Below are 14293 nucleotides of genomic sequence, written 5' to 3' on the forward strand. Positions count from 1 at the left end.
CCTCCCCCTCCTCTACCACCAGGAGAAGAAGGGTCTCCTGCTCTGGAAGCTCTGTGTGTAGGACTCAGAGTTGGCTCTCTGGGGGGCCCGGGCCGTCTCCACGGTGACGGGGGGCATCTGCACCAGCTGCAGGGGGGTCTTCCCCTCCTTCATGGCCTGGGTCAGGTTCAGGATCTGGGAACACACACACAGTCAGACACAAACATACACACACACAAAAATAATGCACACACACGCAGTTAGACACAAACGTATACACACACACACACACAGTCAGACAGGCAGGCATGTGCACACACACACCCACACACACAGTCAGACAGGCAGGCATGTGCATACACACACCCACACACACACACACCAGGGGAAGTCAGCCCTCTAAGCAGTGTAGAGGTGACTCACCTGTCCTCTCATTACAGAGATCTGTTTATGGAACTGACCCCTGTCGAAGCCTGGATCCTTCTGAGCGAGTGCACACACAGACACACACACACACTATTTCAATTGTTATTACGCAAAAAATGGGTTTGTACACTTGATGTACTTGAAGCCAGGCAGTGTTGATTGCCCTGCGTGGCCCAGAGCATGCTTACCTTGAAGAGCTCGTAGAGGTCCTCCTCCAGGTCCTTGATGAAGTTGGGGTCGTTGAGTTTGGGCAGCACCATCTCCTGGATCTCCTGGGAGAAGGGCACCTTGGCCTGCGCCAGCCACGCCCAATAAAACGGGTCTGGGAACGATCAGGACCGCACCGCACCCATCACTACAGGGAGTCGGAGTGTGTAGGACCGCACCCATCACTACAGGGAGTCGGAGTGTGTAGGACCGCACCCATCACTACAGGGAGTCGGAGTGTGTAGGACCGCACCCATCACTACAGGGAGTCGGAGTGTGTGTGTGTGTGTACTCACAGGCTCCTCAGGGGTCGGGGTGTTTGTGTGTGTGAGAGGCTGTGTGTGAGTGTGTGTGTGTGTGTCTGTTAGCATGAGAGGCAGTGTGTGTGTGTGTGTGTGTGTGTGTGCACTCACAGGCCCTCCAGGAGTCGGGGTGTTTGAGGGGGAAGGCCAGGCCGTTGTCTATGGCTGCCAGTTTGATGATGGGCTCTTTAACTACCACCCAGTCTGTTTCCTACACATGGACACAAGGTTAGGTAAGCAGCTCTTTAACTACCACCCAGTCTGTGTCCTACACATCGACACAAGGTTAGGATAAGAAGCTCTTTAACTACCACCCAGTCTGTCTCCTGCACACAAGGTTAGGACATGGTTCAGTCAGTTTGGATTTATATTCAAACTAACTGTTCATGTCATGTGAAGGGAGCTGGCCTGGTTCTGGCCTGGTTCTGGCCTGGTTTAGCCAAGGTCAGCTCCAGGAGAAGATGGAGACCCAGTTCGTATCTGAAGTGACCAGGTTGTGTGGCTGGTTGTGCCTCACAGTATCTCTCACCCTGTTGCCCCCAGTGTCTATAGGGTAGTCGTACTTGATCAGCCAGTTGTCATTCCCTCTGTCTGCAAGCACAAACACAACATGACACAGTCACTTCCTGTCAAGACGCACGCAGCACCAACTTCCTGTCAAGATGCCCGCGGCACCAGTGTTGTGCACGTTCATACCTCACATGAACTCGTACAAAGTTCAGTTCATACAAGTAAACATTCATAGTTCACATTTATAGTTCACTATTTAAAGATCACATGACATGAAAACGTCACTTTAGGACGTTATTTAACATTAATATGAGTTCCCCTAGACTGCTTTTGGTCCCCCAGTGGCTAGAATTTTCGATAGGTGTAAGCCAAGCCCTGGGTATTTTTCTCCGCCTTTGAGAACATGAAGGCTCAAACGCTCAGTTTGAAAATCTCCTTGTTGTGATGTCACAACGAGCCAGGTTACCTCCCCTCTCTCTGCTTTGCCTGCCCAGATAATCTGGCCCGCCCATGAAAAACTGAGCTATGATCGTGCAAAGGCAAGTGCAATATTGTTTTTTCCTGGAGAGACATCATGGCTAGCAAACGAAGGAAGCATAACAGTTGCTCAGTGTTTGGATGTACAAATCAAAACAAAAGAATTTTTTTAGTTCCTTCATCCAAGCCTCTGCACAATTTCAGCCACTAATGTTTCCTCAACTTGAGCCAATACAAAGCTGGCCTTGCTGAAATTAGATTCTGGATTATTACAAACTCTCCTTGGTCAAGCTACAAACCTTGGACAAGTAAGTAAAAAAAAAGGCTATCATTTTGTTGCTTTACTGTATATGGTTACCTAGCTTGCTACCCTTAGAATGTGGCTGTAACATTAGCTCTGCAGCTAACAGCTGAGTTGCTGTTGCTAATGTAAAGGTAGATGGCATCAAGTGTGTGTGTTAATACAAACGCTGTAACGCCAGTGTTGCACACTTCTTTGTTATTTGGATAACCGCTGTTGGTGTTATGTCGTGCGCAATATCCGCCTTTCCCCTCATTGAAATGACTGAGTGTGCACCTCTGCAAACCAGGGTGATCAGATAAGAATGGCTAAATTCGAGGCATCTTACAGCAACGGGGGCTACGAGCCATTGCGATACATCCGTTGTAAACATTAGCGCATGTTGCCGCCACTCTCCTCCTCATTAGCATTTAAAGCTACAGAAACAGCGCGTTTTAAGGAAAGCTCATTGAGGGACTGCTGATAGTGGCTGTAATTATGCACCAAGGCTGAGTTTCGGGAAATATACTTCAGATAATCTAATAGGGAACCACTGAGGCCTATAATAAAGCATTTAAAACCAACTTCCTGTCAAGACGCACGCAGCACCAAGCACCCCAACATGGTACCTAAAGGCCGATTTAAGGCCAATTCATACTTCTGCGTTTTTACGGACACGCACACAGGGAACGCCCTCTCCGTCGGAGTAGTATAAATTAAACCAATCCGTCCGACTCCGTGCATAGACATAATAAAGAGTAGACGTCGCATCGACCGCTACTGCCACTGACAAGCCGTGGGGCCGCCATCTTGGACCGGGCAACCGCTCCACTCAGTGTAATCTGTTTGGCTGGGGCAATGAGCTGTCAGCGCATTTAATTAATCATACCGAACTGAATACCAAACAGATTTTCACACGGTTTGCTTAGCTGCAAAAGGTCATACATGTAGCTATGATACAGGACATGGTTATTATTTTCACAAAAAACAACCAATAGTATGGTAATGTTAAATCTTACTTGTGAAAAGTAATCCCCCGAGCCTTGTTTGTAATTGTCTGCCGATTTGTGCAGGAATATGCTGCACAGTGCTCGCATCTTGTTTATTCTGATTCTACGCAACTAGGAATTTGCCCTGTCCAAGTGAACATTTCATGTCATGGGACCTTTAAAACGTCCTGTTCTAAGTTGTTGCGCCCCGTCCAATTGGTGGAGAGGAGCATGTGACCCACCGGTGTTCCTGATGATGTAATCGAGGACCACCAGACGCTCAAACTGGAGCTGCAGCTGCCGATTGGTGTTCTCCGGCAGGGGCTCCGCCTCAAACCTCCTCAGCCAATAGTCTGCGTCTTTGTACCCTTCCACGAACAACTGGAAGGACCCAACCTGACCAACAAGGCAGTGAGGATTTAGGAAACACGTCTGGAATTTGCATGCAGTGTAATTTAAACAACACAAATATGGCTTTCTTTCTCTCATCTTTTTTCTTTCCTTGTTCCCTCCCTTCTTCCACCCTGACTTGGTGTGTGCAGCGTGTTGATGGGGTGCAGAGGAGCACAAGCCTAACTCATCAGACCAGAGAGATCTGGGAACGTCTAGGAAAACAGAGGAGGGTGAGTATGGCAATGGGGCCCTGATGATGTCATGGATCTAGGATCACTAAGGAGGAGGGTGAGTATTGGAATGGGGCCCTGATGATGTCATGGATCTAGGATCACTAAGAAGGAGGGTGAGTATGGCAATGGGGCCCTGATGATGTCATGGATCTAGGATCACTAAGGAGGAGGGTGAGTATTGGAATGGGGCCCTGATGATGTCATGGATCTAGGATCACTAAGGAGGAGGGTGAGTATTGGAACGGGGCCCTGATGATGTCATGGATCTAGGATCACTAAGGAGGAGGGTGAGTATGGCAATGGGGCCCTGATGATGTCATGGATCTAGGATCACTAAGGAGGAGGGTGAGTATTGGAACGGGGCCCTGATGATGTCATGGATCTAGGATCACTAAGGAGGAGGGTGAGTATTGGAACGGGGCCCTGATGATGTCATGGATCTAGGATCACTAAGGAGGAGGGTGAGTATTGGAACGGGGCCCTGATGATGTAATGGATCTAGGATCACTAAGGAGGAGGGTGAGTATGGCAATGGGGCCCTGATGATGTCATGGATCTAGGATCACTAAGGAGGAGGGTGAGTATTGGAACGGGGCCCTGATGATGTCATGGATCTAGGATCACTAAGGAGGAGGGTGAGTATTGGAATGGGGCCCTGATGATGTCATCGATTTAGGATCACTAAGGAGGAGGGTGAGTATTGGAATGGGGCCCTGATGATGTCATGGATCTAGGATCACTAAGGAGGAGGGTGAGTATTGGAATGGGGCCCTGATGATGTCATGGATCTAGGATCACTAAGGAGGAGGGTGAGTATTGGAACGGGGCCCTGATGATGTCATGGATCTAGGATCACTAAGGAGGAGGGTGAGTATGGCAATGGGGCCCTGATGATGTCATGGATCTAGGATCACTAAGGAGGAGGGTGAGTATTGGAACGGGGCCCTGATGATGTCATGGATCTAGGATCACTAAGGAGGAGGGTGAGTATTGGAACGGGGCCCTGATGATGTCATGGATCTAGGATCACTAAGGAGGAGGGTGAGTATTGGAATGGGGCCCTGATGATGTCATGGATCTAGGATCACTAAGGAGGAGGGTGAGTATTGGAATGGGGCCCTGATGATGTCATGGATCTAGGATCACTAAGGAGGAGGGTGAGTATTGGAATGGGGCCCTGATGATGTCATGGATCTAGGATCACTAAGGAGGAGGGTGAGTATTGGAACGGGGCCCTGATGATGTCATGGATCTAGGATCACTAAGGAGGAGGGTGAGTATTGGAATGGGGCCCTGATGATGTCATGGATCTAGGATCACTAAGGAGGAGGGTGAGTATTGGAACGGGGCCCTGATGATGTCATGGATCTAGGATCACTAAGGAGGAGGGTGAGTATTGGAACGGGGCCCTGATGATGTCATGGATCTAGGATCACTAAGGAGGAGGGTGAGTATTGGAACGGGGCCCTGATGATGTCATGGATCTAGGATCACTAAGGAGGAGGGTGAGTATTGGAACGGGGCCCTGATGATGTCATGGATCTAGGATCACTAAGGAGGAGGGTGAGTATTGGAATGGGGCCCTGATGATGTCATGGATCTAGGATCACTAAGGAGGAGGGTGAGTATTGGAATGGGGCCCTGATGATGTCATGGATCTAGAATCACTAAGGAGGAGGGTGAGTATTGGAATGGGGCCCTGATGATGTCATGGATCTAGGATCACTAAGGAGGAGGGTGAGTATTGGAACGGGGCCCTGATGATGTCATGGATCTAGGATCACTAAGGAGGAGGGTGAGTATTGGAACGGGGCCCTGATGATGTCATGGATCTAGGATCACTAAGGAGGAGGGTGAGTATTGGAATGGGGCCCTGATGATGTCATGGATCTAGGATCACTAAGGAGGAGGGTGAGTATTGGAATGGGGCCCTGATGATGTCATGGATCTAGGATCACTAAGGAGGAGGGTGAGTATTGGAATGGGGCCCTGATGATGTCATGGATCTAGAATCACTAAGGAGGAGGGTGAGTATTGGAATGGGGCCCTGATGATGTCATGGATCTAGGATCACTAAGGAGGAGGGTGAGTATTGGAACGGGGCCCTGATGATGTCATGGATCTAGGATCACTAAGGAGGAGGGTGAGTATTGGAATGGGGCCCTGATGATGTCATGGATCTAGGATCACTAAGGAGGAGGGTGAGTATTGGAACGGGGCCCTGATGATGTCATGGATCTAGGATCACTAAGGAGGAGGGTGAGTATTGGAACGGGGCCCTGATGATGTCATGGATCTAGGATCACTAAGGAGGAGGGTGAGTATTGGAATGGGGCCCTGATGATGTCATGGATCTAGGATCACTAAGGAGGAGGGTGAGTATTGGAATGGGGCCCTGATGATGTCATGGATCTAGGATCACTAAGGAGGAGGGTGAGTATTGGAATGGGGCCCTGATGATGTCATGGATCTAGAATCACTAAGGAGGAGGGTGAGTATTGGAATGGGGCCCTGATGATGTCATGGATCTAGGATCACTAAGGAGGAGGGTGAGTATTGGAACGGGGCCCTGATGATGTCATGGATCTAGGATCACTAAGGAGGAGGGTGAGTATTGGAATGGGGCCCTGATGATGTCATGGATCTAGGATCACTAAGGAGGAGGGTGAGTATTGGAACGGGGCCCTGATGATGTCATGGATCTAGGATCACTAAGGAGGAGGGTGAGTATTGGAACGGGGCCCTGATGATGTCATGGATCTAGGATCACTAAGGAGGAGGGTGAGTATTGGAATGGGGCCCTGATGATGTCCGATAAGAATCACTACATGAATGATGACATGGCTAATACACTTTTTTTTTCTTTTTTTTTCTATGGACTCCATGGACTGATTTGGCTACCTGAATAACTTCAGGTGGATGGTCAGGTTAGCAATTTATATCTACATTGCTGGTTGTCATTATGTATATTTGAGACCAGATGAAAGCAATGTTCATAAGGAAATGTGTGATACCACAGACTGTAAAAATAATAAACGGTACAACAGCTCTGAAAAGTGAAGCCCAAACCTCTCCATTGCCCCCTCGTGTCTGACTGCAGCATAGGTCGTAAGTCCCGCCCCCTCCATGTTAGCGAATGGGACATGAGCCAAACTAAAAATCTAAGCTAATAATTTTGGGGGGGGGTAGTTCTTATCACGCTGATGTATCTTCAAGTGCTCATTTTTCTGATTAATTTGTTTTAATTGGTTATTTAATTATATAAAAATGGGGATATGGAAGGGCTATACAAGAGAAGAAGAATAACATTTAAACATCAACTACAAATATACTTATATATATACACAAGCAGACATTCACATGCCTTGACCTTCATAATCACACAGTAACATACAGCACATTAACAGCAAGACATAAATGGTGACTAAGAGGTAGCTGGGTGGGGATGACAGTATGAAAGGGTTGAGTGAAAGTGATATGGATGTGAGAGTGTTGAGGGATAGGCAGAGCCACCATTATGGAGGACCAAACCTGCCATATTTAGAAATGAATGAATGAATAAATACGTCCACATCCATGCATTTAGACAAAAATACATAAATATAATGACAACATACATCCATTAAACCTAAGTAATGTAAGGAATATATTTTAGTGTGAGTAAATGATAAAAAGATGATAGACAATTGGTTCACTTTAACATTAATAATTCTATATTTTTATATTCATATATTTATTGATTTATGAATGTATTTATTAATGTATTCATTCATTAATTTCTGTATTCATTCATTTATTCATTCCTGTATTTATTAATCTCAATATGTTAATGATATGTGTCTTTATTTCTTCTTACAATTGAACAAGTTGATAAAGTACTTCTCCACATGTCAGCTCTCTGTTGACTATAACCAGAGAATGTCTGATATGGGGAGAACTGCCACCCTTGGGAAACTTCCGGGATGTAGTTCCACTTTAGTTCCATATGAGGGCACTAACGAGCGAGTGCAGAATGAATGGAGGCCTACGGAGCTATACCCCTCAAAATCCAATGAATCCAGGATATAATTTTTTGTCTAGTAATTGGAATTCTGAATTCGAAAGGAGAGGCACAAAAAATACACACTGCTGGGTGTTAAATTTTTTGTAAAGTCGCCTTTCTGTTCTAAAAAGCCTTTTAAAATGTCAATGACATCATACACATTGTATGACCAGAGACACTGCTTTACTGTAAGCTCTGGTCTCTTCCTTTTTTCTCTTGAGGCATCGACAACACAGCTGACAGGTTAGGCTCTCCCTGTCAATACACATGCTTGAAAGAGTTTTGGCTTGCTAATGTTGTTGCTAATGTTGCTAATGCTCCGACATTCTGATTCTGCTATGGATGCCATCAAGCGGGAGCTCTGGTCGTATTAGTCCTTCACTAATCGATCAGCATTCATTAGCAGAATGCTAGAGTGTTATGGAAATTAACGACTCATCCTGTAAGAAATCAAAAGGACATAAGTACTCGTTCATTCAACTTTCAACCTATAATCCATGTTGAACATGCAAAAACTACAATCAAATCTGAGATTTTTCAACGACAATCAGGCGAATAGACTCCCATTCAGCCAGTGTTGCCAACTCCTCAGTAAGGAAAGTAGCTATTGGTTGTCCTAAAAGTCGCTACATGACGCAATCGCCTGATTGCGCATTTTTGCAATGGCTGTTGTGAGCGGGAAAACATCGAGCCTCTGCTTAGAGACCCTTACAGCCTTCCAATCAAGAAACCTCCCCTCCCTGCAGGAATCCTGAGAGCCGAGATAATGCCTGCTCTTCAGCCCATCGTGAGAAACTCGGAGATCCGTGCGTTGCTAGAAGCAGCAGAAGATGACTGGACGGACCGGATCATTGCCACTATGAGGACATGTAAGCAGTATCATGCTCGCATCTTTAGTTCAGTATATTCCTGTACTCCACAAGCCATGGTAGAAGAGATAGTTAAACGCTTTGATACGTCTGCATCCATTTGTGACATTCTCGTGATGAGAAGAGGACCAAAGCATACCTTGCGGATAATGAGGAGAGTCCTCCTCCATTGCTGCTAACGCTATCGAGCAAAGACTATTAAAAAACGAGTAAGTGCAGATGGTTACCGAAAACGTTGATTGTATAGACCAATTATCACCTTACGTCACACAACTGTCAAACAGGCTCAACTGCGCATGTTGGTTGCAAAAGACGAACTTCTCCCCGGTGTATTACACTTGGGAGTGTCGATCAGGTCATCATATATCTTTGGCCACTGGATTGCAGGGCTTGATATTAACTTTTTGAGGCTCTTTGCCTTTGGACAAATACATTTACGTTCACTTGTCTATGCACAAAAGTCACTTGACCCCAATACCCTTAAATAGCCTGACCAAGTGATCGGGCAAAACTAGCCTGGCTAACGGATGTCGCTTTCTCAGGCAAATGACAAATGAAACAGGCTCGGTTAAAGAAATCTGAGATGCTGGCTATCTTCATCAGGCTCGTATTTACATTAGGCAGTCCTCCCTGACAACGTTTCTGGTGTAGAATGGAGTGAAATACAACATTGTGCACACTGCCAGTGAGGGAGTCTGACTGAGGCTAACGTCAAAACAGTGTAACTGGGATGCAATCTCACTCAGATTGCCAGTTTAAACAAATCAGAAAAATAATTGGACCAGCTGGCTAAAAGCAGAATTCCCATATCTCTCGACAGCTGCCCTGCTCGACTTTTTAGATGCAGAATTGACTGTAAAACTGTAATTTATGAATTACAGTTTTAATTATGAATTAATTATGAATTTTGTGACATGACGTGAAGACATGGTTGCCGCTCGACTCTGCGGTATGTACCGGGCGAAATTCTCTCTCAAATTTCAAGACTTTCGTGACCCAAATCAAAATTCTGATGCGACAGATCAATGGGTAATCGCTTTCTCTTTTAAAGGCAGTCCTCCTCGACCTTTTTGGTCTTTTTTAATCTAACTATTTGTATTATCCGTGTGGTCCTTTTGCCATTTAAAATGCTATCCTTTCCCGTTTTTTTGCATCCACATTGCGAGCGCATCCTGAATGTTTACAAACAAATAATTGGTCAAACTCCTCAACGTGTTCCTATCACAATAAAATGATCACGCACAGTAGTATCCATTTTTAGCTACTACATGTTAACTAGAAAGCTAGCTTACATTACATTAGTAGCAAGCGAGTGTATATGTCCCAAATTTTACCCCACCAATTTTGGACCTGTGGTGCCACCTCTGGGGATATGGATGTGGTGGTGTTGAGGGATATGGATGTGGTGGTGTTGAGGGATATGGATGTGGTGGTGTTGAGGGATATGGATGTGGTGGTGTTGAGGGATATGGATGTGACGGTGTTGAGGGATATGGATGTGACGGTGTTGAGGGATATGGATGTGATAGTGTTGAGGGATATGGATGTGACGGTGTTGAGGGATATGGATGTGACGGTGTTGAGGGATATGGATGTGGTGGTGTTGAGGAATATGGATGTGACGGTGTTGAGGGATATGGATGTGACGGTGTTGAGGGATATGGATGTGGTGGTGTTGAGGAATATGGATGTGACGGTGTTGAGGAATATGGATGTGACGGTGTAGAGGGATATGGATGTGACAGTGTTGAGGGATATGGATGTGACGGTGTTGAGGGATATGGATGTGATAGTGTTGAGGGATATGGATGTGACGGTGTTGAGGGATATGGATGTGACGGTGTTGAGGGATATGGATGTGACAGTGTTGAGGGATATGGATGTGACGGTGTTGAGGGATATGGATGTGACGGTGTTGAGGGATATGGATGTGACAGTGTTGAGGGATATGGATGTGACGGTGTTGAGGGATATGGATGTGGCGGTGTTGAGGAATATGGATGTGACGGTGTTGAGGAATATGGATGTGACGGTGTTGAGGGATATGGATGTGACGGTGTTGAGGGATATGGATGTGACGGTGTTGAGGGATATGGATGTGACGGTGTTGAGGGATATGGATGTGACGGTGTTGAGGGATATGGATGTGACGGTGTTGAGGGATATGGATGTGGTGGTGTTGAGGGATATGGATGTGACGGTGTAGATGGATATGGATGTGACGGTGTTGAGGGATATGGATGTGACGGTGTAGAGGGATATGGATGTGACGGTGTTGAGGGATATGGATGTGACGGTGTTTAGGGATATGGATGTGACGGTGTTGAGGGATATGGATGTGACGGTGTTGAGGGATATGGATGTGACGGTGTTGAGGGATATGGATGTGACGGTGTTGAGGGATATGGATGTGACGGTGTTGAGGGATATGGATGTGACGGTGTTGAGGGATATGGATGTGACGGTGTTGAGGAATATGGATGTGACGGTGTTGAGGGATATGGATGTGACGGTGTTGAGGAATATGGATGTGACGGTGTTGAGGGATATGGATGTGACGGTGTTGAGGAATATGGATGTGACGGTGTTGAGGGATATGGATGTGACGGTGTTGAGGGATATGGATGTGACGGTGTTGAGGAATATGGATGTGACGGTGTTGAGGGATATGGATGTGACGGTGTTGAGGAATATGGATGTGACGGTGTTGAGGGATATGGATGTGACGGTGTTGAGGGATATGGATGTGGTGGTGTTGAGGGATATGAATGTGGTGGTGTTGAGGGATATGGATGTGACGGTGTTGAGGGATATGGATGTGATAGTGTTGAGGGATATGGATGTGACGGTGTTGAGGGATATGGATGTGACGGTGTTGAGGGATATGGATGTGGTGGTATGTGTTGAGGTGTGAAGGACCAGGTTACCTTCGGAGGAAGGCCTATCCGGTGGAAGCGTTGGCCCACTTTGGGCACTTTCTCCAGGGCCAGCCTTTTGCCTCTGGACTTCACCCTGTCAATGGCGTTGTAGTTGAACGTGTCACTGGCCAGGTACACTACCTGGAGGAGCGGAAAGAGGGAGGGGGGAGGGGAGAGAACAGGGAGTGTTAGAAATAGTCAGTGTGTGAGCGGGTTTGTGTGTCAGAGACAGCATGTGTGTGTGTTAGAGAGAGATAGAGAGATAGAGTGTGTGTGTGTGTGTGTGTGTGTGTCATACCCTGGTCCTGGGGACGATGTTGAGCTCCAGCCTCTGGTCCACCAGGCTGGCCCCAGCCTCAGACAGGTAGCCCTGGTTCAGCACCAGGCAGTCCCGGCCGAAGCAGCAGGGGCAGCACAGCTTCTGGAGCCACTTGGTCCACTTGGGGTTCAGCTGTCCGTACGGCTCCTCGTTCTTCGGCTTGAACACCCCGATGATCTTCTGAAGAGGAGGAGGACACACGCATAGTGACAAATACACATCGGTAGGATATTTCTACAAGTACAAGCGGATAAATGCTGGCATTCCTTCCAAACGTTCCCTCTTCAAACGCTCTCGGGATTCCGTTGTTTGACAACGTTTTAACCAGGGAGGAGTTCTGAGCCTGTTGCTAGGGACAACCTCCACCTCAATCGATGCAGCAGTCATTGGCCATGCGAGGCGGCCAGTCACAGCCAGGAAGTGACATCATAGCAGTGCTATCCTACATCCTGAGCCCTGCAGTCGGAGGGTGATTCATGGAACACAGAGAGCCTGTGAAACGAGCCAGATGGAATTGGAATCGTTTTGCTACTCATTTATGTCAATCAGATTATCTAGAGTCACCTCACATGACTGGGGGGGGGGGTGCAGTGTGGCTGCAGGACTGGGGCCCTGTAACAAGGTTACATCTAGGAACCGTGATAGCTCCATCTCCAATAGAACAGTGTTCAAAGTGTGTATTGGGTTTGTCTGTAATTGAATACTAATTTTTCACAAAGCGATTGGCCTGGTTAGATGTGGCTATTTTTATCTGAAAATCGCCAGCGCATGACCTTTCCAGTGTTAAGCCATTATCACACACACACACATATACACACACACTACTCACATGAATTGAAAGGGGAAACGTGTTCAGGGAACACTTGTCGCAGGTCTGTGAGAACTGTCACAGTTGTTTCAGGAATTCAGACAATGTACACACGTGTAGACATGCACCCACACACGCCATACATCAGCGGCTACCAGAGATGCTGTTATACTGCCAGTAAAGATACTGTTACAGCAGGAGAGATGCTGTTACAATGCCAGTAAAGATACTGTTACACCAGTAGAGATGATGTTATAATGCCAGTAAAGATACTGTTACACCAGTAGAGATGCTGTTACACCAGTAGAGATGCTGTTACACCAGTAGAGATGCTGTTACACTGGAGAGATGCTGTTACACTAGGAGACATACTGTTACACCAGTAGAGATGATGTTACACCGGGAGAGATACTGTTACACCGGTAGACATGATGCTGTTACACCTGCTGCTACCAGATATACTGTTCCATCAGTAGCTACCAGATATACCGTTCCATCAGTAGAGATCATGTTGTTCCATCAGTAGCTACCAGATATACTGTTCCATCAGTAGAGATCATGTTGTTCCATCAGTAGCTACCAGAGATGTTGGGGAGTCACAAGCAGGTGAACTCATGACATCATCCTCTGAGGTTCTATATTGAGACACAGGGCTGATGAGTCTGTCAGTTCAGCAACACAGGGGAGGATGGGAGCGAGGGAGGGAGGGGGAGTGTTGGAGAGAGGGATGGAAAGAGGGAGGAAGGGAGTGATGGAGAGAGGGAGGGGAGAGTTGGAGAGAGGGATGGAAAGAGGGAGTGATGGAGAGAGGGAGGGGGATGGGGGGAGGAAGGGAGGGATGGAGAGGGGGAGTATGTAGACAGCATCTGTAGGTTTAAACAGTGGTAAGACTTGTGGAGGGTGTGATTCAGCATAGAATTAGTCACGTTATGTAGGATGATGACAAACGCTTGACTGTCCACTCAACGAGCAGATAATAAACCCGAGGCCCTGCGACTCTCACCCCTTGGCTGTCTTTGACAAAGTAGCTCCCGCTGGAGCCCTGGTAGATCCGCTCAGGGAAGATCTCCTCCTCGATGGCTTGCTCGGCCTTCTCTACTATCTCCCTGAACTCCGGGTCATCCGGGAATTCGTTTCTGTGTGGGTCCCGGGGATGGCTGCTCCTGTCCCGTTCCAGAAGGGGCTGTCTTTCTCGGTTGAGTCCGGGACTCCCTCCGGACACGCGCACCACAGATCCCGGTGTGGTGGCGTTACCTCCGTAGTTCCCCCGTGGACTTGTCGCTTCGTTCTGGCAACGGCTGTAGTCGACAGACTGCTGGAGAGGGGACACCAGGGGGCTTGTTTCATCCATTCCAAGACGGGATGGGAAACTAAGCTTGTTCGGTGGAAAGACGGGCAGCGGCCACGGTGTCGCGGACAGCTGTGTTGATCTTTCGGTGCTGCTTCAATGCCGTTATCAGCGCTCTGCTCTGATTTCAAACAAACAGGAGTCATCTTCCGCATACAACCCAGCCCACTCCCAATACAGGCCAGCTATTGGT

General features: G+C 47.4%; 1 protein-coding gene across 3 annotated transcripts; it reads right to left on the bottom strand.

The window, feature by feature from the left end:
• On the bottom strand, window positions 1-14279 carry LOC146267678 (phosphatidylinositol 4-kinase type 2-alpha-like). Of its 3 annotated transcripts, none has more exons than XM_084708976.1 (9): window positions 13756-14279; window positions 11924-12121; window positions 11635-11766; window positions 3413-3566; window positions 1444-1505; window positions 1026-1125; window positions 594-727; window positions 403-495; window positions 1-174 (listed from the first exon to the last, which is right to left on the bottom strand). In XM_084708976.1, exons 1-9 carry the CDS (start codon window positions 14101-14103, stop codon window positions 13-15), a joined length of 1383 nt encoding a protein of 460 aa, XP_084565102.1. In that variant the 5' UTR covers window positions 14104-14279; the 3' UTR covers window positions 1-12. The 3 variants fall into 3 exon arrangements, with proteins under 3 accessions (XP_084565102.1, XP_084565101.1, XP_084565103.1); XM_084708975.1 differs by having other exon boundaries at window positions 11924-12124; XM_084708977.1 differs by having other exon boundaries at window positions 403-462; window positions 11924-12124; window positions 13756-14259.
• Between the last annotated feature and the right edge of the window lie 14 nt (window positions 14280-14293).

Source organism: Hypomesus nipponensis, chromosome 11 (genome assembly GCF_054491055.1).
Source record: "Hypomesus nipponensis isolate SF chromosome 11, ASM5449105v1, whole genome shotgun sequence".
Classification (NCBI taxonomy): Eukaryota; Metazoa; Chordata; class Actinopteri; order Osmeriformes; family Osmeridae; genus Hypomesus; species Hypomesus nipponensis.